This window comes from Peromyscus maniculatus, chromosome 15 (assembly GCF_049852395.1).
Source record: "Peromyscus maniculatus bairdii isolate BWxNUB_F1_BW_parent chromosome 15, HU_Pman_BW_mat_3.1, whole genome shotgun sequence".
NCBI lineage: Eukaryota > Metazoa > Chordata > Mammalia > Rodentia > Cricetidae > Peromyscus > Peromyscus maniculatus.
Genome location: NC_134866.1, coordinates 47,888,127 through 47,913,814, shown reverse-complemented (window position 1 = coordinate 47,913,814; position 25,688 = coordinate 47,888,127). Strand labels below are relative to the sequence as shown.

At 39.9% G+C, this 25,688-nt stretch overlaps 1 protein-coding gene across 2 annotated transcripts in view; it reads right to left on the bottom strand.

Annotated features, from left to right (window-relative positions):
- Zswim6 (zinc finger SWIM-type containing 6) overlaps positions 1–25,688 on the bottom strand; it is a 184,340-nt gene that overhangs the window by 19,436 nt on the left and 139,216 nt on the right. For both annotated transcript variants that reach the window (XM_076551928.1, XM_042261575.2), the window contains exons 5-7: positions 4,603–4,782; positions 475–651; positions 54–200 (exon numbers count right to left, since the gene is read on the bottom strand). In XM_076551928.1, the coding sequence (XP_076408043.1) occupies positions 54–200; positions 475–651; positions 4,603–4,782 (504 nt within the window). The remainder of the gene's footprint in view (positions 1–53; positions 201–474; positions 652–4,602; positions 4,783–25,688) is intronic.

Below are 25,688 nucleotides of genomic sequence, written 5' to 3'. Positions count from 1 at the left end.
TATAGCCTCACCAAGAGTCCCACTCCAACAGAGACAACCTCCTCCACAATCACCTTTTTTTTGAGTCCGGAACATTTCCAACTGTTTCTGCTGTTGCCGTCGTAATGTGTTCACAATAGCTATTGCTAATCTCAGTGCTTCTCTGGGGTACCCATGAGAACGCAACGCGTCCACTCTTGCACAGGCTGTAGGAACATGTTCTGCAACAGAAACCCAAAGGGGTAAAGTTGCCACTGTCCGATACATCCAGAAAAGCAGGCTACTGTGGTAAGATGAGTCTCCCCAAATAACATGTAAGAAGATATGGGAAACCATTTCTGAACTTGGATCTGAATGAAAATTTCAGCCCCCTCTGCCAAGCATTCATCCATCTCCCACTGAATGCCTCAATTCTCTACCTCCCACTCCAATAATGCTATAGAAACTAAACAAAGAAGTAAGTCATGGAAATGTCTTTCCGGTTTGGCCACTTACCATGCCAGAGGGGCCACCCCCGGGAGTCAAAGAGGGAGTTTTCAGTGTCGTCATGGTAACAGTAGTTGGTGTACAGGTCACTGCTGATAATGTGCTGCAAGTGGCTATCCTGCCAGTGGAGGTCACATGCCTCGATGGCTCTTGTGAACACTGTCCGATGTGGCCTGTTCGATGAATCTGTTTTTTCCACAATTCAGAAAGCCGTGTCAGCTATTATTCATATGTGAATAAATCAGTCATACCATTCTGTGACCAGATGTTCATGAACACACCCACACACACTGTCCTGCACCCCCTCAGCAGAAGGGTGAAGGGTGGATGAATAGTCTCACATCCTAAATGCTAGAAGGCCATCAGCCTAAAGAGCCTCCAGTCACTCCCTTGTTTTTACCAAACCAAACATACTGCAGCCATTAAAAGCCAAGTTAAAGGCATCCTGCAAAACGAATTGTCAAGTCTATGTGTCCACGCCAAATATACTCAAAAGAGGCACTCGGCTTTAAAAAACAAAAACTAACCATGTGAAAACTCACTGCTCCCCACTTCTGAGGTGCTGTGTTGGGCTGCCCCTGATGGGATCAGCAGCTCTCACAAACACTATGCAAGAGATGCGACACCAGCCATGGAACCTTTCAGGAAGATGCAGTCAGCCTTTAAAAATATGCATAAGGGTTGTGCTTTTGGTTGTATTTTTTAACTATATTGTGCGGTTTTGCACAATTAAAACTATTATGCTTCTTGGGATATAATGATTAAATGCCACTTTATATCCCAAAGGGCATAAATGCATATGTTTAACATTTCACAAAGCCACACAACATAGCTACAAAACAAACCAGCGCACTTACCTTGCCCCTACAGGCTGTCTCCTGACTCCTGGGCAGGTTCCATGACTGGTGTGATGTCCCCAGCATAATGTATGCCGGGGCATCACAAGAGAGCAGAGGCATAGAGTCCGAAGGGGGTTCAAGGTTCAGGACCTGACGAAGAAAAGAAATGTTTGGGGAATAAAGGATGTTCTCACCTCAGCTCCTTGGATTATTCAATTCCTAAAGAGACTACAGGCGCTCCCGCCCCACGGGCCCCGACTCTCAACTTACCTTCAACTGTGGTACAAGTATCCACTAAATGGTGGGGTAGTGAAAATTTTCATTTATGTACACTTAATTTTGATCAAGTCTAGTCCCCTTCACTGCTCTCCGAGACTCAACTAGTGAAGTAACAAACTACGGAGCATCCTCCTGTCCCTGGACCTCTGTGTGAGTACACAGAAGGCAAACCACAGAGAGCGAACACAACTGAGAGAGGAAGAAGAGCCTAGAGAGTTCATCTATCTGGTTCTCTGTCCGGCTGGCGGAGGTGAACAGCAACAGAAACACACAGCCAGGCACCGCCAAGGGTCCAACACGCCCCTTACTACAAGTTTAGCTAATGTGGCCACCTGCAATGGTGGTTGGCAAGCCTATCAAAGGTATTACTTCAGGCTGGTCTTACATCGACGCTGTTATCCATATCTAGAGGAAGACATATCGAAGTGCACAGAGAACAGATCAAGAGACATAAGTGATCATCTGCTGTGACTCTTGCAAAATTGGAAGGATGGGCCCAACTTTTAACAGCCTTTTGTCAAGCAAAACAAATGTGCTCTTCCCAGGAAGAAACCCATTTTGGGACCTCTCATAAGCAAATGTCCTAAAATTCAAGTATTCTATAGCTATTTTTAAGTGGCCTTAGCATTTAGTTTGTTTACTTCAAATTGCAGAGGTAAAACCAAAAAACTAAAGACTTCCAAATATTTGGAAGTCTTGCTATTATGCATGCTATAAAAGTGAGTTAAGGGTCCAAGTACTGCCTTGGCTCTCTGATACCAATACAAGCACATAGTGTGGTGTCCTTAGAAAAATAAACCGCACTGTTCCTGTTTCATAGCAGCACAGCTTTTAAAATTGGTTTGCTCCAAGATACCAACAAAACCGATAGTCACAAAAGGGCTAAACTCTCACAAAATTATATTTAAATGATCATGAAGGCCATATCACACGAGAAGCACAAAACTGATATACACAAATTCATAAACATTAAAAAATTAAGTGTCTATAACAACAAACTGGAAATTTGGGAGAGCCAAAAGGAAATAATTCTTCTTTTTTTTTTTTAAACACCTACAAAAAAGAAACCGGCTTTTTGCTGAAAGAGTATGATCCGGATGCTGTTCACTAGTCTAACAAATCACTCTAGCTATGGTGGGCATCAGAACTGCGTGTGCCCTCTAACATGTGTGTGTGAAACACATCTATCCACAGGCACAGTGACCTCTGTGTGATGCTGTGGCTTTTGTCCCTCAGTCTCCAGGCTCCAGAGGGGTATTCGGGTATGAGTAAACATACCCTCTGCAGGATGATAACCAGCACCCTCTCGGGGAATGGCTCTTATCACAACCCCTCAGAAAGGGCTGTGAGTGTTCTGGTAAAAGCAGACACCCTGGTGCCTTTCGGCACAATAGCTTCCAAGTACTGCCTTTGGAATACAGACCAGGATTTACACTGCCTAGACCAAACTGTAAGTAAAATGAACTGTGGTGTCCTGGAAGCCAGATCACTTCTTTAAATGGTGTTTTGCCTCCTTGTGTATCTATGCCCATAGAGGCCAGATAGGGCATTCATTAGATGCCCTGGAACTGGAGTTCCAGATGGTTGTAAGCTGCTATGCAAGTGCTGGGAACTGAGCCCTGGTTCTCTGCGAAAGCAGTGAGTGCTCTTGAATACTGAGCAATGTCTCCAGACCCATCCCAGTTTCCAAAGCCTATAGAATTTTCATATTAAACCCAAAGTAACTTTATAAAGAGAAAGTAAAATGCAAAGTGTAGTACATCAAAGTAGCAGTCCCCTCAAAATAGCAGCAACCAAAACTCAAAACCCAGAAAAACCTCCAATTATAGAAACAAAAGATTAAAGGTCACCTATGGAGACATCAAAGAACCTTTCCCTAGCAATGAGAAGAATGAACGTTGACCGATTAAACCCGACAACTTGGAAAAAAATGGAGATCTGAGGGGTACATTTAATTATTAAATAACATCACCATGAGCATGATATAGACAGGGTAGACTTCAAATACTGAATTCCCAAGGTAAGCATCTCCAGTTAAAATAGAGCCTGCCAATCATCCTTCTAGGCCCTGAAACCTCTTTTGATTGGACTAGTCCCTGTGGACTTTCTTTGTAAAGACGGAGACCCTGTTAACAACACATTGGAACTCTGCACACTGCATAGCATCTCTTTCAGGAATACCAGCTCCTCTGTGGCCAGCAAAGGATGTATGATTCTTGGGCCTTCCAATGTTGATTCCAATCTTACTTCTATCATATGATTTAAATCACTTTCAAGTCCCCCAGCAAACAAAGTCATGCATGAATACTGGTATGAGTTAGTGAATGATAGCAGATTTGTCCAAGACTTTAACAAGTTAAAAATGTGTTTCTGAAAAAGACCAGAAAATTCGGCAATGTCTCAGAGAAGAAAGTCAAGCTAAGGGGCAGTTTGTTTTTAAAAGATGGAAGAGAAACTGAAATAACAGGATAAAATAATAGATTATTCTGCAAGATCTGGGAGCATTTCTTGGTCTTCTCAGAGACTGAAGGGCACTATTTACCTACTATCAATGGGACAGAAAGACTATCCAATCTTTCACAGTAAGAAATTGCCCTGATGTAAGTGCCAACAGTATCACTGGCCCCTCAGTTCCACATCTCCTTGCTCTATATTCTAAATCTAGGAAACTTTTAATTAAATATACAATAGCCCAAGTATGAATTGGCCAACAAAGCCAGAGATCCTCAAGTCTCTCAACACTGTTTTACACAGTAATATATTACTGCCCTACTCTATATTTTTAATTAAAAAGTAAAATTCAAACTATTAGGAGATCATTTTAATCCACATCAGTACATATCATATCCATCTGCAATGTGCATAAAAAATAATGTTCTCACTTAAAATAGATGCACACATTCAAAGTAAACATGTATTGTCCTTGAATTAAGTAAATCCCCACATTCATTATCTGTTACCATTACAAACATGTACGAAGAAGCAGATGAGAATGGGCAGGATGCCATCGTGGACTCACCTTGGTTGGCATTTGCACCTTGAGGCAGGGCATTGGTTAGGTTGGGTAATTCACTGCCATGATTTCCATCCTCCCATGGACAGACATCAACACTGTTCCATTTCTTCAGCTGTTTTAGCCAGCTGGCCTTCTGCTCCAACTTACAGTGGGGGTTTAAGACTATACACATCCACAGAGCACCTAATTTGTAAAGAGGACAAAGACATTTCAAAATATTACAAAAAAGGTTCAAGGCTAAGAGTTTAAAAAAAATTTGGAATCACTTCAGGATGGACAAAAGTCTGTCAGTTCTAATTTAAGACAACGTATAGCCTAATGTTAAACCAAAGACCTAAGTGCTGTTACACATGAAGATGAGATGTATTTTACATGTTCTAACTGTAAGTACCTTCTTATTTGTATTATACTTTATATATAAAAGTCAATAATATAAACAATCCCAGGGTTCAATTTCAACACAGAGTGTACACATTAGCCTTTTAATACATGATTCCAAATCATTCCCCAAATTAAATTTATTTTCAAAGATTATCTTTGTGTAATAAAATTATACAAAGAATTTATAAGAATAAAATTATACTATGAACATGTTTCCTAGTCTCCTTACACGATTTTCAAACATTGTTTATTCGTATCCACAATTATGTGTGGATGTGTACACACATTCTCATGCATACACACACAAACACATATGTAAATGGAGTAAAATCATTTAGGCTTTGAAGTCAGCAAAATAAATCTTTTACAAATAAAACTCAAAGCCAGGCACACTGACACACAGCTGTCATTTGGGAGGCGAAGGCACGAGAGTCACAAGTCTGAGGAAGCCTGTGGTATACAGTGAGTTCCAGAGCAGTCAACTACCATCTCAGATTCAACCAAACCAAACCAAACTACAATCAGTTACATTAAGCACACTTTCCTAAGCAATTCAACAGGTACCAGTCTTCATGTAATCACTAAATGCTAAGATACCTATTAATAAGCATTTCTCTAAGTGTTTCAAAAGTAAAAATGAATGTAAGGGAAAGGAATAACTCATAATTTAAATAATAGGATAATGGTGAATTTATTATGCTTTCTGCATAGTTCAAAAGAGTAGTTAACACAAATATTTCACAAATTTTGCAGTATTAATTTCTAAATAAGATAATACCAATACCCCAGAGCATTCACAATATGTTTTCTCTAGGAAGGCATGCACAAACATCTGTGCTCTGATGGTTCCTGTCAGCTGGGTAAAAGAAATAGAATGAAAGAGATGAATACTATTTTCTTTGACCAAAAGTACTGGTTAGCTGTCTTTCCTATTTAGTGCCCCTAATACTATAAATATAAAATAATTTAAATTAAACACACCAAGTTTGTAAAAAAAATACCTTCAACTTGTCTAAGCCACAGATATTAACAATCTATATTTTAAAATTTTCAAATGCCATTTAAAAACAAAACAGTCAGCCAAGATGGAATAAGCTCACCAAAGTGTCTCTTTCTCTCAATGATTACAATTAATAACTCTGGACAAAATAAAAAGCAGTAACCCAAGGAGACTCTGAGAAATAACCATCAGCGAGCTGGCCAAAGAGAAGAAGTAAGGCAGTAAGTGAGCCATATGGCTGTTTTTTGTTTTTTTTTCTTTTTTTCTTTTTTTTTTTTTATCGCTCCCTGCCCCATTTCCTCTGGATTTGAATACGATAAGTAACTTCACTCAAGGAACTATGAAGGGACACATGCATGAAAAAATGGAAACTTGCTTTTCCCCCAGTGCATACTGGAAAAGGAGAGCACCGAGATTGGAGCTGCTGAGGAGAGAGAGCCAAGTCCTCAGCACAGCATGCACGAGACAGAAGCAAGGCAGAACCAGCCAAGGCTCTGACCACTGACACTGGAGTCCTCATCCAAAGGTGGTGTGATGAGTTATGGTCCCGTCACCTTCGTCAGTTGCTTGTTTTAATTTTTTCACCCTCTAGGGAATTTTCATAGAACCCTGACTCTTATAATATCCAAACTGTCCAGAATCTAAAATCTTGGCTAACAAAGAAACAGGAAAAAGTGTCAACTCTCAAAAGATGTCAAGTCAGATGAGCAAGATGTTAGAATGAGAGACTTGATAGTCCCAGTAATTGTGCTCTGTGAGACGAAGGTAAAAGTAATTAAGAGGGAAAAAAAACTAACATCATCCCCAGTAATGAAATGAAAACTGTAAAAAAGAACTAAACAGAAACTTTAGAAGTGGAAAAGCAGTATGTTAAATAAAGTTATCGAATGGGACCAAAAGCTGAATGGTGACAGGGCAAAGAGTGAACTTAAGGAGAGGAACTACCTCATGGGACAAACAGAACACCTAGATGGTGTTAAACAGAATCTTAAAGACAGGAGGGCAAAGAGCAAAATGTTTCTTAGCATTTGTGTCACTGGATTCCAAGATGAGAAGTAGAAAACTTTGAAAGAAATAATTACTAAAAACTTTTCAGATTTGCAGAATGGTATTAATTTACAAGCCTAAAGAAGTTTAGTCACCCTCAAAAATAGGGTCAGCTCAAAGAAAACCATGACCAACCGCAGCATAAGCAAGCTGCTGAAAGCTGAATAAAAACCAACCAAACAACAAAATGAAGCCAAAGAAAATACAAAGCACCTATAGAATAATGGTTCAAATAACTACTGATTTCTCACCCAGGACAGAATACAATGAATGATACTGGCTGAGTGTTAAAAAGGGATTGGAAAGCCAATCTGGAAGTCTATGAGCAGTGACAAAATCACCCAGGAAATATGGTGAAATACAGGCATTCTCAGAATAAGAAAAACATAACAGCATGCAATGCTAAAAGATCTGTTTTAGAAAAATGCTAAAGCTAAGTTTTCCTGATTAAAAAGACATAACAACAAAAAGAAAGTTGACAATCTGTAAATAAAGGGAGAATAACAGAGATGATGTCTGAGGAAATAGGTTATTTTTGCTCTTTGGAAATATGTATGAATGTTCAAAACAAAAATTCAAACACTGTCTTATAAATTTTTAAATGAATAAAATATATTTTAATACCTATAGCAAAGAGGGAGATAAAGATATCTATGATTATTAGACATTTAGTATGGCAAAAGTAGTTAATTCAATATTAGGTGTAGGCATATTTTGCTATAATGCCACTTGAAATAAACACAAAATAAAAAGGATAACCAAAGTCAAATTTAACAACAATTCAATTAAGAGAAAGTTAATGAAAACAAGTCAGTACAGAGAGAACAGAAACAAAAGGAATAAAAAGAAATATATTCAATTATACCAATAATTTCATGAGACACAAGTGGTCTAGAGCAGGAGATGCAACTCGGTGCTTGCCTCACATGCACAAGGCCATGGGTTCAACTCAGCATTGGCAATTATACGTGTGTGTGTGCGCGCGCGCGCGCTCATGTGCAGAATGTACCTATGTTCTAAACATACCAATTAAAAGGGGAAATCAGCCGGGTGGTGGTGGCGCCCTCCTTTAATCCCAGGTAAGAGGCAGAGGCAGGTGGATCTCTATGAGTTTGAGGCCAGGCTGGGCTACAGAGTGAGTTCCAGGAAAGGCTCCAAAGCTACACAGAGAAATCCTGTTTCAAAAAACCAAAAAAATAACCCGGTGGTGGTGGTGGGGGAATCAAGTCAGATTAAAAGCTAAGGAAACAATTTTATGCTGTACATGACATGTAACAGTAAATGTAAAAGGATTAGGAAGACCATGAAGACGCTATGGAAAAAAAGCTGGAACTTCACTATAAATGTGAGGAGAAGTATGGAGTCAGACATTACAATGGTGATAAACGTTCTCTCCAAAAATACAATTCTGAGCTGTACCTAACAAGGCTTTACACACAAGTAACAAGAGACAGAGCTGGAAGGAAAAACCAGCAAAGTTTCAGCTTCTTAGTAGACTTCAACACTTCTCTCTATATAAGTGATAGACATGTACACAGAAAATTAGCAAACACCCCAACAACACTATCAACTGAGGAAAACAAATAAAAATGGACCACATACCTAAACAGCAAACTTAAGACCAAAAAGCTCTCAGCAAATTATCTTGAGTTAGATAAAAATATGAATGAGGGTAATAAAAGCATGATCTGTGAAATAAAAAGAGGTAAAATTGGCTTCCTCCAAGTGGAAGACCTCGCACTACACAGACAAGAGAACGAGAAGTCACAGACGGGGGGCAGGGAGGGGGAGGCATCCTCAAGCCACGGGTGTAACAATGAACAATAATTCAAGTTATGTAAAGCCTTCTCAGAGTCACAAAGAAAACTGTACAAACCAACAAAATGAGCAAAACAAAGAAGTGGGCTGTAAGAGCCGTGCAGGAAATTAAGTAAACACTGAGCAATACAAGCCAATATGAAGAGGCTCCAGTGTGTGTGTGTGTGTGTGTGTGTGTGTGTGTGTGTGTGTGTGTGTGTGTGTGTGTGTGTGTGTGCGCGCGTGCGCGCGCACATAAAATTTGCAAAAGGCAAACTAATGGAGATGAGGGAGGGTTATCAGTGGTTGCCCCAGGAATTAGGGGAAAGAAAGCCATGGAAATGGGAAGAGGACAGAGAACGTTTAAGATGGTGAAACTCCTCAGAGTATGACTCTGTAAAGGCAGGCATATGCCACGAAGCATTCATCCAAACCTATGAAACATGCAGCACTAAGCACCAACTCTCCTGAAATACCATAATACCATAAGCTTTGAGTAAAAATGTGTCAATGTAAGCTGATGGGTTGAACAACTGGTGTGGAGGGTACCGGTAGGGGGTGGGGACTGGTGGTGGATAGGAAACTTCCATTCAAACAGTCTGTAAAGCTAAACTCTATCTTCTCAAATAGCATTTTTAGAAAAGTGTAGAAAGACGTTTCACAAAAGAAGAAATGAAGACTGGGTAATCTGCAAGGAAAAAAAAACATGCTCAACATTACTAATGACTAGAAAAAACTAAGTTAAATCACAGGAGATTCTCCTACTGTGATGGCTACCGTTAAGAAAAAAGCTTTTGGTTGTAAGCCTAGGCTTTAATGGCTGAGCCATCTAATCCCAGCACCTGGGAGGCAGAGGCAGGTGGATCTCTGTGAGTTCCAGGCCAGTGTGGTCTACAGAGCGAGATCCAGGACAGCCAAGGATATGCAAAGAAATCTTGTCTCGAAGAAACCAAACCAAACCACTGGTAACAACTCTAGGAAGGAAGACAAGAGTGCGGGAGTGTAAAGTAGTAGATGGACGCCTGCAAAACACATTTACCACAGGATCCAGAACTCATTCCTACACATTTGCCCAGGAAAATTAGAAGCACATGTTTACATAAAAACGTGGGAAAATATGCTCATAGCAGTTTGACTGAGAACAAAGACCGAAAACATTTGGGACACCCTAACAAGGAAATGGATCAACAATGAAGTATGGTATATCCATATAAAAATATAAACCAAGCCACAGGTATATTACACAGGTGCAAATGCCCTTTGGTCGGTTAAAAATCTATTTTTATATGTTTCTGTATTGTTCGCAGTATGTGTCTCACATTACAGAAAGAATTAGACAACCTTATAATCCTTACTAAACGGTTAATATTTGCAACACAAGGCCCTAGCACTGGAAGAAAAAACAAGCAAGTTGCCATTTACTGGGTGCCCCCTATAGGCTGCAGGTACTTTATTTAAAATCCAGGAACCATGTTTCAGTCACTCGTTATAGTAATTCTCTCCAAAATAATTGCTATTTCAATTTTAAGGTTTAATGTCTTGTCAATTTAGGTACTATAACTACATTTCACAGTCAAGAGAACAAGCCAGTCCTTCTGGTTCTGGAGGCCCAAGTGAAAGATCAAGGTTTCAGCAACTTCAGCATCCAGTGATGGCACCTTCCTGTAGATGTTGTCTTCCCGATGGATGGTGCCTTCTTGATGGATGGAATCTTCCTGATGGACAGCGCCTTCCTGATGGACAGCGCCTTCCTGGTGGACGGCCCCTTTCAGTTGGATTGCACCTACCTGAGGCATCCTCACATGGCATAATGGTACCATAGCCCTCCCCGTAGGCCTCTTTCAAAAGGCATTAATTCCACCCTGACATTTCATGGGCTAGTCACCTCCAAAAGGCTCAGCCTCTCAGTACTGTCACCTTGAGAGTTCAAATCTCATGTGAAGCTAGGGTAGTTACAAATATTCAGACTGCAGCCATGAGAAAAATCAAACTCAGGCTGAGAACCTTTAACACAAAATCCTAAGTGTTCTTTGCTCATTTCAATGATTTTTATATGACCTGATGAAAAGAGATTTGCTGTGGATATTACTCTGTATAAATAAAATCCTGATTGGCCAGGAGCCAGGCAGGAAGTAAAGGCAGGACAAGCAGAGAAGAGAATTCTGGGAACAGGAAGGCAGAGTCAGAGAGACACTGCCAGGCGCCGCCATGAAAAGATGTTAAGATACTGGTAAGCTACGAGCCATGTAGCAACTTATAGACTAATAGATAGGGGTTAATTTAAGATATAAGAACTAGAACAAAAAGCCTGCCATGGCCATACAGTTTGTAAGCAATTTAAGGCGTCACACTGCAGACACTGGATTCCCAAAAGCCTGCCCATAGACCAGAGACAGATCCCAATACCCCTGCCTGGGTGCCCCCCAAACAGTTCATGCTAAACAACCGTCTTCCATATTCAGAGGGCCTAGTCCAGTCCCATGGAGGCTCCATAGCCACCAGTCCACAGTTCATGGGCTTCCACTAGTGTGGCCAGTCATTTCTGCACGTCTTCCCATCATGATCTCGATGTCCCTCGCCTGCAGAATCCCTTCTCTCTCTCATCGATTGGATTCCTGGAGCTCAGCCTGGTGCCTGGCCATGGATCTCTGCATCTGCCTCCATCAGTCACTAGATAAAGGTTCTATGATGACAGCTAGGTTATTGGTAGACCGGTCACCAGAGTAGACCAGTCTACAACATCTAGGTTGTTTCCAGGTTCTGACTATTATGAATAACGCTGATATGAACATAGCTGAGCATGTGTTCTTGTGGTAAGATTGAGCATTCCTTGGGTATATGCCCAAGAGTGGCATAACTGGGTCTTGAGAAAGACTTATTCCCAATTTTCTGAGAAACCGCCATACTGATTTCCAGAGTGGCTATACAAGTTTGCATTTCCACCAACAGTGGAGGAGTGTTCCCCTTGCTCCACATCCTCTCCAACATAAGGTGTTTTTCAGTGTTTTTGATCTTAGCCATTCTGACAGGTGTAAGATGGTATCTCAGAGTTGTTTTGATTTGTACTTCCCTGATAACTAAGGATGTTGAGCAATTCCTTAAATGCCTTTCAGCCATTTGAGATTCTTCTGTTGAGAATTCTCTGTTAAGCTCTGTAGAGCATTTTTAAATTGTATTGTTCAGTATTTTGAAGTCTAGCTTTTTGAGTTCTTTATATATTTTGAAGATCAGCCCTCTGTCAGATGTGGGGTTGGTGAAGATCTTTTCCCATTCTGTAGGCTGTCATTTTGTCTTATTGACTGTGTCCTTCTGCCTTGGATTTTCATCATGCTCATATTTCCCTAATTAGAAAATTTTCATTTTTCAGGAAAAATTCTTTTTTTTTCCCAAAAAGCTAAGTCTTTACTAATTTGCTTGTAACATCCTTTTATTGCTCACTTCCCTAAAGAGAGGTTTCATCCTGAATGGGTGTTCTTAATGCTAGATTCAAATTTAGTGCCATAATAGATATCGTCTTTTATCTTAACAGTCATTACTACAAAGGCTGCAATTAGCCTTAATAACCAAATTAACCAAATTGAGTAAGTCATTCTCCAAATTTTATTAATTCAAGGTCCTACTCTGGGCATTTATCTTCTTTCCCTCCAGTGTGCCTGAAGTATTTGAAGCCTTAAGAGAAGTTCTTTAATTAATAAACTCCACTTTATGATTTCTCTGCAAGGTAACCCTTTCAAGGATTCAGTGGAAAGGTGGTGAGGTTTGGTTAGAAGTCAGCATTGCCGGGGCCGTGGTGGAGCTGCAGCACACACAGTATGGTACTTCTTGTTTTCCTTATAGAGGATGCTTGCTTGCTCCAAATTACAGTGAAAACAAACTCCATATATTTAAACCAATTCCTAGGTTCAGTGCCTCAAAGTAAATAATGGTGTATCACCCAGTTTCAGAATTATCCACGCCCTAGTTCAGCTCTAGCTTTTTCTACCACTGCGATGATTTGGATTAGAAATGTTCCCTACAGGTTCAGACATTTGAGCACGATTCCCAGCTGGCCACATGGCTTGCCAGGTTTAAGCAGCAGAGCCCTGCTGCAGGAAGAACATCATAGGGGCGGGCTTTGAGATTATATAGCCTTGCCCTTTCTTCCCTTCTCTGCTTTGCACTTGTGTTTGAAGGCGTGAGCTTTCAGGTTCCTGCAGCCATGCTTGCCACTTGTTATTATATGAACTCTTGTCCCTGTGGAACCATAAGCCAATTATTTCTTTCCTAAGTTGCTTCTGATCATGTTGTTTTATCACAGCAACAGAAAAGTGACTAATATAGAAGTTGACACCGGAATGGCTGTTGTTAAGAAGCTTACCATGTTGGTTTCTTTTCTTTTGGAAAACTAGAACTTTGGACCAGAAAACTGGTTGAAATCAGAGCTTAAAGGTAGGAAATTCCAGTAAGAGCCTGGAAACAGTAGTGCTGAGAGCAATATGAACTATGGAGGTTCAGTCGAGGAGGTTTCAAATGGGGAATAATAGCAATGGTTTAGAGGCCATTCACATGAAATCTTTAATGAAGAATATGGCTGTCTTCTGTCCATGTCCTGAGAACTTGCTTGAGAATAATTTAAAAAGTAATGGACTAATTTCTTTGGTGCAGGAGATTTCAAGACTGCATAATGTTGAGTCCTTGGCATGGTTGTTACTGATTTCCCTTATGCAGGCCTACAGTGAACAAAAACAAGCAGCATAGGAAGAAATGGGGAATGTGCAGTTTGCAAAGAAAGAGCACTAGGAAGTTCAATGTAGAAGACAAGGCATGTGCTCAAAGAGGATGTAATTGCTAAGGAAATTAGACCCACAAAGAAAATCCTTGCTCTGCACTGGAACAAAAGCAGAGGTATTCCCTGGGCAAGACCCCACTCAGCTGATCTTCCAACATCTACAGGAGAGCCTATGATACTTCTGCTTACAGAAAGCAACCAATTAAAAAATCTACAGCTGATGTGATAAAGAGAGGCCAGGGACCACTGGCAGTTGGAATTAGCAGTGTGATTCACATGGGCTGGGTTTAGAGGCATGAAAGATTGTGGATTCTTCTACCACAGTTTCAGAGAGCCACTGAGCCTTGGCAGCATGTGGCAGAGGAGTCCCTGAATGAAGGCCCAGAGAGGGCAGCAAAGCTCGAAGGGAAGACCATCTAAGTCCTTGAGATTAAAGTCCCAAACACTGCACATGGAGTTACAAGATTTAGTGTTTGCCCTGCTAGGTGGCTTAGATAAGGCATTTCCTAACTATGCCCGTTTGGAATGACATTGTATTTTCTGTGCTTATTTTATATAGGAGGTATAGAATTTCCTCTTTTTTTCTCCCCAAAGAGTTAATAGTTTAGAGTTACCTTGAGTCTCAGAAGAGACTTTGGACATTTAAACAGTGTTGAGACTGTGACAGACTATGGGGATGTTTGAAGTTGGACTATATGCATTTTTGCATTACGATCTGACCATGAGCCTATGGGTGCCAGGGATTGGAATGTGGTCAATCAAGTGAGATATGCACCCCACAGGCTCTAACATTTGAGTAACGCATTCTCAGTTGGTGGTAAGGTTTAGGTAGTGCAGCTCAGAAAACGCAGCACCTGGGGCAGGTTCTGAGATTATTCAGCCTCGCCCCACTTCCAATGGGCACATTCTGCTTTGTGCTTTACTTTGAAGATGTATGTTCTCAAAAGCTCTCTGAACCTGCCCCATGCCTGCCTCTTACTCCTCTGAAATTGTATGAAAGCCAAAATAAACTTTCTTCTGGAAGTTACTGTGGTCACAGTGTTTTTATCATAGCAACAGAAAGAAAAAGAAAAAAAAAAAAAACCCTAATAAAAACCACCCAGCATGACTTCATTCTTCTCTTCTACTGCCCTGACCAGTCTTCACCAAGTGAGCGATTTCAGTCAAACAACATCCAGGAAAATTAACCTTAAACTAAGGAAGCAAATTCCTTCACCCAAGGAAATGTACAAGTACTTTTCACCAAAGGAAGCAGTTCTGCCTACTTAGCAGTCTTAGGTCTGCTCACATTCCATATCTGACCTCAACCAGTTAGAGAACATGGGCAGAAAGGTAAAGGTACAGAAACAGAACATTAAAACTGTCATGGAAATCTTTTTGGTGACTTCTGTATTCCACCAACAACAAAACACCAGTGAAACAGATCTACTCTCAGTAAAAGTGGGTGAGAAGAACTAATTGTACCCACCAGTTTTTTCTAGTAAACATTTAGATATGTGAATTATCAATACCATTTTGCTCCACATCACACACTCACTGCTTACATTTCCAACAGAAATTTTTCTTTTCACCAACAAGCTTTGGTCTCAAAGGGCAAGACATGGATGCCCAGTCATACCACTCTGGACAAGTCCACCGAGCCTCTGTGGTGCCAGCTCCCTAACTGAAAACAACAGGGACATAATTTCTACCTAACTCATAGGGCTGTTTCCCACTGTTTCTGCCAACTTCACACCGCCTCAGACAGCCAGGCTTCACACCCAGAAATTCCATGAATGAACTTCCAAGAGACAAGAAATGGACACTGCTAGTTTTGACTCACAACCTGTCCCAACTGATAAAATGTGCCTAGATTCAAGAGAGGAAACACTGATGCCTTACCACAAAGAGAGGAGCAAACAATCTGTGGCCAGCTTTAGTCTATCACAACTGCCAACACTTGAAAACTTGCTAGATTATGAAATGGAAAAGTAAGCCATTAGCCATGTATTTGCCACAGATGAGTATGTTTTTAAATATAATAATTTTAGTGCTTTCATTTTTGTAAATACTAGCTATATAATTCTGCCTAAAATAAAAAATTAACTAGTCAGAATTAGCCAACTATTTATTATATTGAATTTGTAAGACTTTATTCTCTATTACTGTTGAGATCAGGCTGTACCCAGCTCTAAGTTAACCCAAATAGAGGAAAATTTGTTTTGTTTTTTTTTTTCAGTTTGTACCTATACATTCAGAGACTCCATTTTTACAAGCAGCTTTTGACTCTATTTTGAGGATGGTAGATAATTTTGCATTTAAAGAGACAATGAGTGGCCCCCATCTGTCTGGTGCCACCCACTGGCAAAGACTGATCAATGACTTATTCCTGGGAGTAGAAAGGGTATCACTCTATAAATTTATCAGGGTGAACTGCTACTGTAGAGGCATATAGATGTGATGAAATCCTATCAGGAAAACTGGGACCAAGAACTCATCAAATATACATCACTAAGGGAAGGGTGTAACCTCACTTGGACAATAATAAAGAAGTGATCAACACAGACAATCAGTCTATCATATGACGACTTGCTATGTGCATTGAGATGCAGATAACCTGTGACTATGTCTGGGGACAGTCTCACTCAGCCCTCAACTGGTTATTCAGCCTACTGGAACTGCGGTCTATCCTCTTAGTCACCTGTCTGGACCTGTCACCTATGAACTCTGTTCACCCACAGGGTATTTTGGATCCCTCCCTGCCTGCCCTTAGCATCACCTCACTCTTGGAACTCAACTCTGACCCTGCTGCCAGGCTCTAAAACAGCGGCAAGTCTGTCCAGTAAATTTTGACATTGTAGAAAGATAAATTTGTCTGGTTTTGACTCAGTTCACTCATGACTATTACCCATTATCAGTAACATTTATAGATAATCATTTTAAATTTAGCAAATATATCTATTTTAAGAATAACAAACACCTATTCCTGAATCTATCACAGACATTAGCCTTTCTTAATGGTATTTTTTTTCTCTAAAATATGGCCCAACATTCAAAATAATGGTTCTGAACCCTTCTAAAAGATATTTGGCCAGATGCGGTATTATTTTAGTCATATAAACATCATACAATACAAGGGACAAACTTCCACAATGGAGAATAACTTGTGCATGTGTGAATATTATTAGCTCAAATAATGAAATTCAAATAAATCACTCAACAGATGAAAGAGCTGTAAGCCAAACAAGAAGCCATTATAAAAACTTAACAAAATAGAAGGTATCCAAATACGCTGCATTATTATTACATGCTGCTTTGTATGCAAATTTTTATCCCTTCCAGGAAAATCCTAACAATATCAAGTTACACATGTTGGGTTTCTAATTAGATTCTACATTTAACGTTTTTAAATGTCTATCTTTAGGGTACAAAGATTGTTCTATCTAATTCAACTAACATTTCTAAAAGTGAATGGCATCCATACTTATTTACCTGGCAATAATTGCTGTCATTTTACTGATTCTTTACCTCACATTAACCCTGCTTTAAATAACACATTAACCCTGTTTAAATGTTTACATAATTATCACATTACCTTAAAAAACACACAAACAAAAAGTACTACCCTGTAGACAAAGAGACTAACGTTTACAGAGATGCCGCTACTAGCGGAGGGAATAAGAATCCTGTCCAAGGCTTCTTGCTCCCTGCAAAACAATGTCCTTAAACACTACAGCAACTTAGCTTTTAGTCTAGCTATGCATTCAAAAGGCTTGTTTTTTCTTCTTGTTGTTTTTTTTTAAGTTTGGATTTCTGAAAATTCCAAGACTGTTTTTAGTTTTTTTGACAGAATCATTTCATTCTATTTTAAAATATAAATATTTCATTAACTAAAATTAAGAGTATCCTGAAATCCTTAAAGCTAATCATAACTCTGTACTTTATTTAACTGTGTTCTTTTAAAACTTGTATCTTTGTATTTTTTTTTACTGTATGATTGTGTTGCCTGCATGCATGTCTGTTTGCTATGTGGGCCTGGTCCCTGGGGAGGTCAGAAGAGGGTATCATGATCCTCTGGAATTGGAGTCATAGGTGGCTGTGAACCATTGTGTGGGTGCTGGGAATCAAGCCTGGGTCCTCTGCAAGAACAGCCAGTGCTCTAAACTACTAAGCCCTCTCTCTAAAACCCCACCCTGCCTGTAATTGTGTTCGGAGACACTCAGATCACATATAAGAAAGTACACTCAAACAAGGACCATAGGCCCGTCTAAATAAAGCCCAACTAAACAAAATAAAACTGCACTTTTCAGAACTGACAGACACAGAAAATAAGTAATTTCAGTATAGATTAAAACAGTAGATGGGCAAACAAAAGCTAAACATAGTATTCAAGATTGATTATTCAAGTCAGATGAAATCTGTTTTGTCTGGAAACACTATGGTCAGCTCTGTTAAAGTTAAGTCTACACCAGCATTTTTGGGGAAATGCATGCAACTAAGGACCCTTTCTGCCTGCTGGAGTATATTCCTGGACACAGCATTATGAATTGTGAGCAAAGAAATCAGCTGCAGATTCTCACGATTCCTAACCCTATATGCAGTTCCCTTTGTTTTGTTGTTGCTAATATCAAATCAATTCAGTGATTGTCATAGATTTTTGTGTTTTTTTTTTAAGAGAGGGAAGGAGATAGATTAATTAAAATAAACCTGTTCATCTTCTCTACTGGATAGCTCTGGACTCATTCATAAACGTGGCTCTCCTCACTAATTCCTAGGAAGCTAACTCATGTGCGCGGTGTCGGGAAAGCAGAGATGGTGATGACAGGGAAAAGGCCAGTGCAGGGCAGAGGAGGGAGACAGACAACATCACCACCTCTAACACATTCAAAGGCAAAGGCTCATTTTGCTTTGTTCCACATTCACAAAAAGTGAGTGCTGTTAGCTGGAAAGTTTAGAGTCTACATACTAGTGTCACGTAAAGCCTTACCAAGTAGTAGCAGGCCAAGTAAAGCAACCACTTTCAGTATTTCCAAGGGTTCCATGGTTATAAAATAAATCACAGTATTTACTGTTGTTCTCAGAGGCTATTATAATAGTATAAATTTCATGCATGATCCAATTATCTAATCATATTTATTTAGAGGCCATGAAATACCTAATTGCAGTCACAAATAGGAGATTACTGGCATAATTAGTTGTGCTAGGCAAACTACAGTCACAAAACTTCTTGGGTCAGACCACACGAAAACCGTGACCCTAATTATGACAGTGTTATTATCAGCATAATGAAGTTTTAATACATCAATCACTCCATATTTGGAAAAGTAAGTTTAACTGGCAACACATTCTTCTTTAAATTTGATACGCTAGCTTTTAATTTATTAAAACATTTCTGGAAAATTTTCAAAACCAGACCAAGGAATATAATGAAGCAAGTTTTAAGACTGCTTGGGTTAAGCTGGGCTAAACTCCCTGCTAAATGGCATAAGCTTAGTTATCATCTAACCAGGCTCCCAGAAAAATTTTAAGTAAAGTTTCTTTCTTTTTGTCAAGAAGGAAAGCAGTTAAAGGGAGTAACTGACATCCTGGATCTCATTCACGATCTAATAAACAAGCTTCCCCACCGCATTTGATCTGTCAGTGCCATGAGCTTGGCCTCATTAGGAGGCTCACTCAGCGGGAGATCACAGAACCAGCTCTTCCACACCCTCGGCATCCCTCTCCATTTCAAGGGAGCAAAGGAAAGACAGAAAAATCCGAGGCAAGGAGAAAGGCAGAGTGGCGGGCAGGTGGTTTTGTACTCTGAGAAAATGCAGTAAATAGGTGAGGGAAAGGAATGACTCGGGAGCCTGCGTGGACGCTTTCATGTGTTCTGCGCTGGCTTTATTTCTGAAACATCTTCATCAACAGTTCCATGGTTCATTCAATGGTCACGACTCCAATTCCATATAAACCTATTTCTGAAAAGACTCAGTTGGCAAGTGACTTCTTATAATAGTGACTTACTTCATTTTAATGTATGAGATGTTGAAGATCGATCCTCAAATGGTTTATTCAGCATGCTTCATATTATATAATTTTTTTTGTGGTTGTCTTAGACTGCCTTTTATTTCTTACTTATTTATTCTGTGTCCTGACTAGATTGTGAGTTCCCCAACTGCAATACACATACACAACTGTCATACATGGTACTACAGGACACACAAGTAGGCTCTTGTTAATCTACCTGCTATTCCTTGGGCAAAGCACTTCTGGTATTTATACTGAAGCACATCACTGAGTCTCGGAAAGTTGTCTTCCTTTTGGTGGGCACTGAGAACCAATTAGGACAGAAATCCATCAACAAAAGCCATACTAAGAAGTGATCATATTGACCAGTGCTGATCTTTCTAGAGTATTGATGGTGAGGTAAACACCATCAACATTTGCATGAGATACCAAAGATACAGGGGAGGGGGTTCTTGTAATAGTCTGTCTGATTGGAACTCTGGTTTGTTTGTAAAAACAATTTCTGAATGCACTCACTTTTCTGTGGAGTGCAAAAAGAACTTACGATGGGTGTTGGGTTTCCTAGAGAGTAGAATGTTTCATTTTGCTCTAATTCATTCTATTACTGAATTAAACTTTGATGTATTGGTCTTGACAAGTGCTTCATGCTGATTGTATTGTGTATGATAGTATAATCACTCCCCATGCATTTCCCACAGGCTGCGTGATTAATGCAATAGATTACCTGCAGCATGGATGGCAAGGGGGAATCAGTGCCCTTCTGCACTTTAAACTGTTTGCATTTCAGGATGCATGTGTGTGCATGAACACAGGGGCACCCAAGAATATCCTGGGCAGAGGTGGGAGAAGAGAAAATTGATGACACATTGAAGATGAATGTTTTTGAAGTGTTTACTACTAAAAATATGCTTCTTAAAGCTTCCAAGAAGATAGATGCCATTGTACATCAATTATTCATTTACTTTCATCTTCACAAATATTTATTGAGCACCAACTAGATGCCAGATATATTTTTCACCTTTACAGGAAGATTAGCTAACAACATGTGTTACTTTCAATGTTCTAGTTACTTGAACAGAAGGGGAAAAGATGGTATAATTAAAAAAAAAAAAAAAAAAAAAAAAGGCAAGGATTAAAAACATTTAAAGATGACCAGAAAATTAGTTTCATGTCTTAACAGTGACAGCGATGACAAGAACACTATCAATATTAATATTAATATTAAATACACTAAGTAGTTTAATGCTTTCAAAAAACACCTCTTTATATGATTTGGTCTACATGTCTAGGAAAGTACACATTCTATGTATGTCCGACCTGTTCACCAGAGTGACTATATATATATGCTAAGCACGTTGATGATGTGTGATACAGAGGGATTTTTGTGCTCTTAGCAGTACTGCCAAGGCATTTTTCCCAACATGGTTTTCTCTCAGTTCTAACTGGGACCTGCCTGGGCCTCCGCCAATGCTGTCTTGGCTTATCCAAGCTGCTACTCCCAATCTAAGCCATTGCAAGGTACCTGTTCTGATTTCCATTTTATGAATGCTTTTTATATTCTTTCCCAGTGCCACTAATGCAAAAATTCAAACTTTACTAATATTTTCCAGAATGAAAGGAGTCAACAAAGTGTGACTGTCATGGATCAAAATCAGATTTCCCTTTCCATTTCAAACGTTACCTTTGTGAGAGAAAAGGCCAGAGGGCCCAGTGTGTTATCCACAGTCCAGACACCATCACTGTCCCTGGCTGCTCTATCACCAGGTCAAAATAAAAAACACAGTCCCCGGGTGGTGCTGTCAACTCAGTCCAGTAAGTCTCTTACTCTGGTGACATTTTTTTTTAATTTTAATTTTGAAATTCTAAAGTAAGTCATTAAAATGTTACAAAATTATCAGACAAACCCATAGTAGCCTCATAAAAATTTCGCTTGCTGCAAATTATTTAGCATTCTTTCTGCCACCAAAGAAGACAAGAAAGTTGCCTGTGTAAATTGAAGTCATTTTGTTTATATCTCAAGAAAAGTGACTATTTTAAGGAATCACTATTGAAGACAGTGATTATGAAATACACATTTCTACTCTTTATTCCACAAAACTGTTCCCAGAAAGTCTAGCATTTAACACAGTAAATCATAGTGCTGTGCCTGAGTGGGACCTGCCTCCTCCTGAGTCCTCTTCTACCCCTAGGGCTTTGCTGGACAGTGGCTGAACATCTCCCAAGGTGGGCAAACATGCCTTATCACTTTGGGTTCTCCATGCCTGTAGACTAACCACTTAACGCAACAATAGCATTTGTGAAGTGCCTTGCCCAGTGCCAGCATACACCAAGAGCAGCCTTGGTAGCTGCTTCTGGCTTGCCTTCAGATGCCCCTCTTTCAATCTACTCCTGGCATGTCCGATTCTCTGCAAAGCCCTTGTGAATTCCAAATGGCTTAAGGTGAAGCGTCTCAGTCCTCAACGATCTCTGTATGCTGCTACATCAAGGGAAGAAATGCCCCACAGCCTTTCTTTCTTCACTTAAACTCCCTCTACATCAGGGGTTCTCAAACTGTGGGTCTTGGCTCCTTCACAGGGGTCACAGATCAGATACCCTGCATATCAGATATTTACATTACAATTCATAACAGTAGCAAAATTACAGTTATGAATTAGCAATGAAATAATTTTATGGTTGGGGGTCACCACAGCATGAGGAACTGTACTAAAGGGTTGCAGTGAAGGTTGAGAACCACTGCTCTATATCCTACACCATGACAATCCTTCTAGATCCACAATCCAGCAGAGGCACTTTGGCTGCGTTTCCCCGTTGGTGATTGTTTCCTGGGGAAAAGAACAGTAATAGCTCTTAGAAAGTGGGGACAGGACTTGCCTAGAAATTATTTCAAGGGGAAAAGAAGAACATCTTATACCAATTCTGAGATTCCTATTAGCCACTAACATAAGCAGAATGTGTATTATAAATGAACTGTTATAAATCAACAACATTAAACAAAGTATAAAGAGTCCATTTTTGGTAAATACTGCTATACAGTATGCACACATGATTTTACTACAACAAACCATATCTTAACTTCTAGCCAAATTGCTACAGTCTATATTTAGAACAGGTTTATAAAAACGCAAATGTGAAATTATTCTAAACCATCTAAATTTGTTATAAATGATTTAAATGTACATGCAGATGACTTGGACTATAGCATCTTTAAGAATCTTCCATTTGTTCTGTAATGAAACCAAGCGACCTATAATGATCTCATTTAATCCTGAGAGCCTATTACTTCCCATTAATACATATTTACAGTTTTTCTCTTTCCTATGTGGGGTATTAAATGGATAATTAAATCCTAGAAACTATAGTCAAAAGAAAGACAGTTCAGATAATTGCATGCGAAATATTTATCATAGGTTTGCTCCTGTAAAGAATACATTCTTTCCTTCATAACTTCTGATTTAAACTACAAATTACTTTGTGAAGCAGAGAAAACCAACCTCCTCTAAACTCCTCAGCAAGAGAATTCAAAGGCCTGTAGCCACAGAACACAGTACTTCAGTTTAAGAGGCACGAAGTCATAGAACTACAAAATTCAGACCCTGGTAGGAGGACCCAGCAGCAACCAAGTGTTCTGAGAACAATGCTGGAGAGAAGTATACATTTTAGAACCTCATACACACAGTGCCTTGCATTCAGAAAAAGCTCCAAATTATAACACAGGAAGAAAAGAAGACCAAGACAGGAGCCCACTCTGCCCCAAGGCAGGATGGTCCATGAGCAAGAAAGCTCACAGAACCTACAGACTGCATGAGATCAAGGAGTGTCACCACCTCCAGGACTGCCATCAGAGCCAGGTACAGGCCAGGACAAAGACATTGCGCAAAAGGTCTTCATCAACCATCACCAAAAGGGACTGGAGAACATAATTCAGACTTGACTGGGCCCCAACTGTAAGCTTGTACTACTTGTGCTTGTGATCAGCTTACTGAATTATAGTTACTGCTCTCCAAAGCAGCAGTAAGTGGTTATTCAGTGTGTTTGCTTTCCCCAAAAGGTCTGAAGCTAGAATCTCTGGACACATGGCTGCTGATAGGCAACAAACTACCTGGGGCAAGTTCAGCCAGGATGATGCCATAGTGAGGGTGGGTAAACAGGAAAAGCCCTTTTGCCAAGACTTATGGCCACTTGGTCACCTCCACTTGGCCTATACAAAGTATAGATGCCTGGCAGATACATCAAACAGTATTTTAGGATAAACTGATAATGCTGTCTAGCCTGCTTGAGATTCCATTTTCTTGGTTGAAAATTAGCACTAAAAATTATACCTACATCCCAGCGTTATTTTAAGGATTAATCAGCATGACACACACAAGAAACTGCTGAGTATAGTGCTTGAGAAGTAAGTGTGGATAACTGTGCTAACAACAGTCGTTGGACCAAAATGGGAAATTAAAACAAACAAACAAACAAACAAACAAACAAACAAACAAACAAAAAAACCAAGTCCATGTCCTCTGCTCTCTCTGTCCCCCTCTCCTCCTCTCTCAGGTTAAGCACCAACGAACAAGGCTGGATTGGAGAGCGTACACCTCTGATTTTGACAGGAAACACCTTTCTCACCGAGCCTTCCCGTCTTGCTCCACAATGCTTCTCCCTCCTGGGACACTCCCAGGCACTGCTTCTCCAGGCACTTCTTCCCACTGACACCTACCATCCCTGACTTCCTGGTTCATTATAACTGTTTTAATTTACATGTCTCCTGAGGTTTGCAAGTCTCAACTCCCTCTTAACTAGCAGTTCACTAGTTTACTAACATTAAAAACTAGATCCAGCTCGTCTATTCTTCTGGATATAGTGCTTTGTGCTTTGAAATGAAACTTCTGGAAAGAAGGGGAAGGAGGCGCCAGCAGCACATGCAGCGGCAAAGCTGAATTCTTCTTGTGCCCAGGGGAAGACAGACTGATAGATGACAAGTAAGCCCCGATGAGCACTTCATTAGACCTGAGTTCTGCCCTGACAGCTGTATGGAGGTTTCCCAGTCTGTGTTGACATCTTTCTGCTGCAAGGACTTTCTGGGGATTGCTGTTTGCTCCGTGGTCTAACAAAGTAACCCTGTATACAACAAGCCCTTTTGTACGGCTTTCTAGTTTCGTGTGAAACAGTGGCTCCTTGGTCTGTTTTTAACCATAACTGACGTTAATGTATGTCAAGCCAAAGTATATAAATTTGCCATAGAAACAAAGGGTGGCAGTTATTAAGCCTGTTGTGTTCAGAGATGTAAGATGGCATTCCCCAGAACAGAACATTCAGATTTTCATTTCTGGCTGTGAACAGTCATCTTAAATTAAGAGGATTATTCTGAATGTGTGACTTCAAAAATAACAGAGTAGGTGCAAAAGAATTGCTATTTGCATCTGGGATGCAGATGAGAAAGTATTCTGGGTCCAGGGAGCAGGTCATTTTTAGTCTTTTTCTATAAATGGGGCTCCAGCTGGTGGGGTGAGTCCTCTACTGGTGACTGAAAATTTACCTTGATTCCAAGTGCCCTGGGTGTATGTACTACCACTCAGCCTCACACCTGACCCTGGAACATAATAGTTGTTGCCTATTCTTCAAATGAAATTAGAATTAGAAAGAAATGCTTAACTCTGCCAGCTCCTGCTCACACAAAGTCAGTCCCCAGGTGAAAAGATGTGAAAAGAATTACAAGAGCCACCACCTTGTTCTCAAGAAATACGTGAACAAACTCAGTATGGGTTTGTTCTGCCCTTACAGCTCCTCTTCTTCCTGTGAGAAGGGTTCACACACTAGACAGCAAAGCTCATGGTTTTCCTCCAAGAGAAAACTAAGTGTTTGAAACGTGGGGGGAAAGGTATACAACACTTGAAAAGTTAAGAATTTTCCATGTGACAAAAGCTGTAATTAAATTGCATTTAACTGTTTCCTCTAATGACATCCATTTTAATTAGGTGTTAATAGACTGGCAGCCACAACCTACAGCTTTATGATGCAAAGTAAAATTACAGTCTTATAAAACATTTAAGGAAAGAGACCCACCAAAGCCTGTGAGAGGTTACACTATACTCCTTCATCCCTAAAGTCTTGCATAGTAAT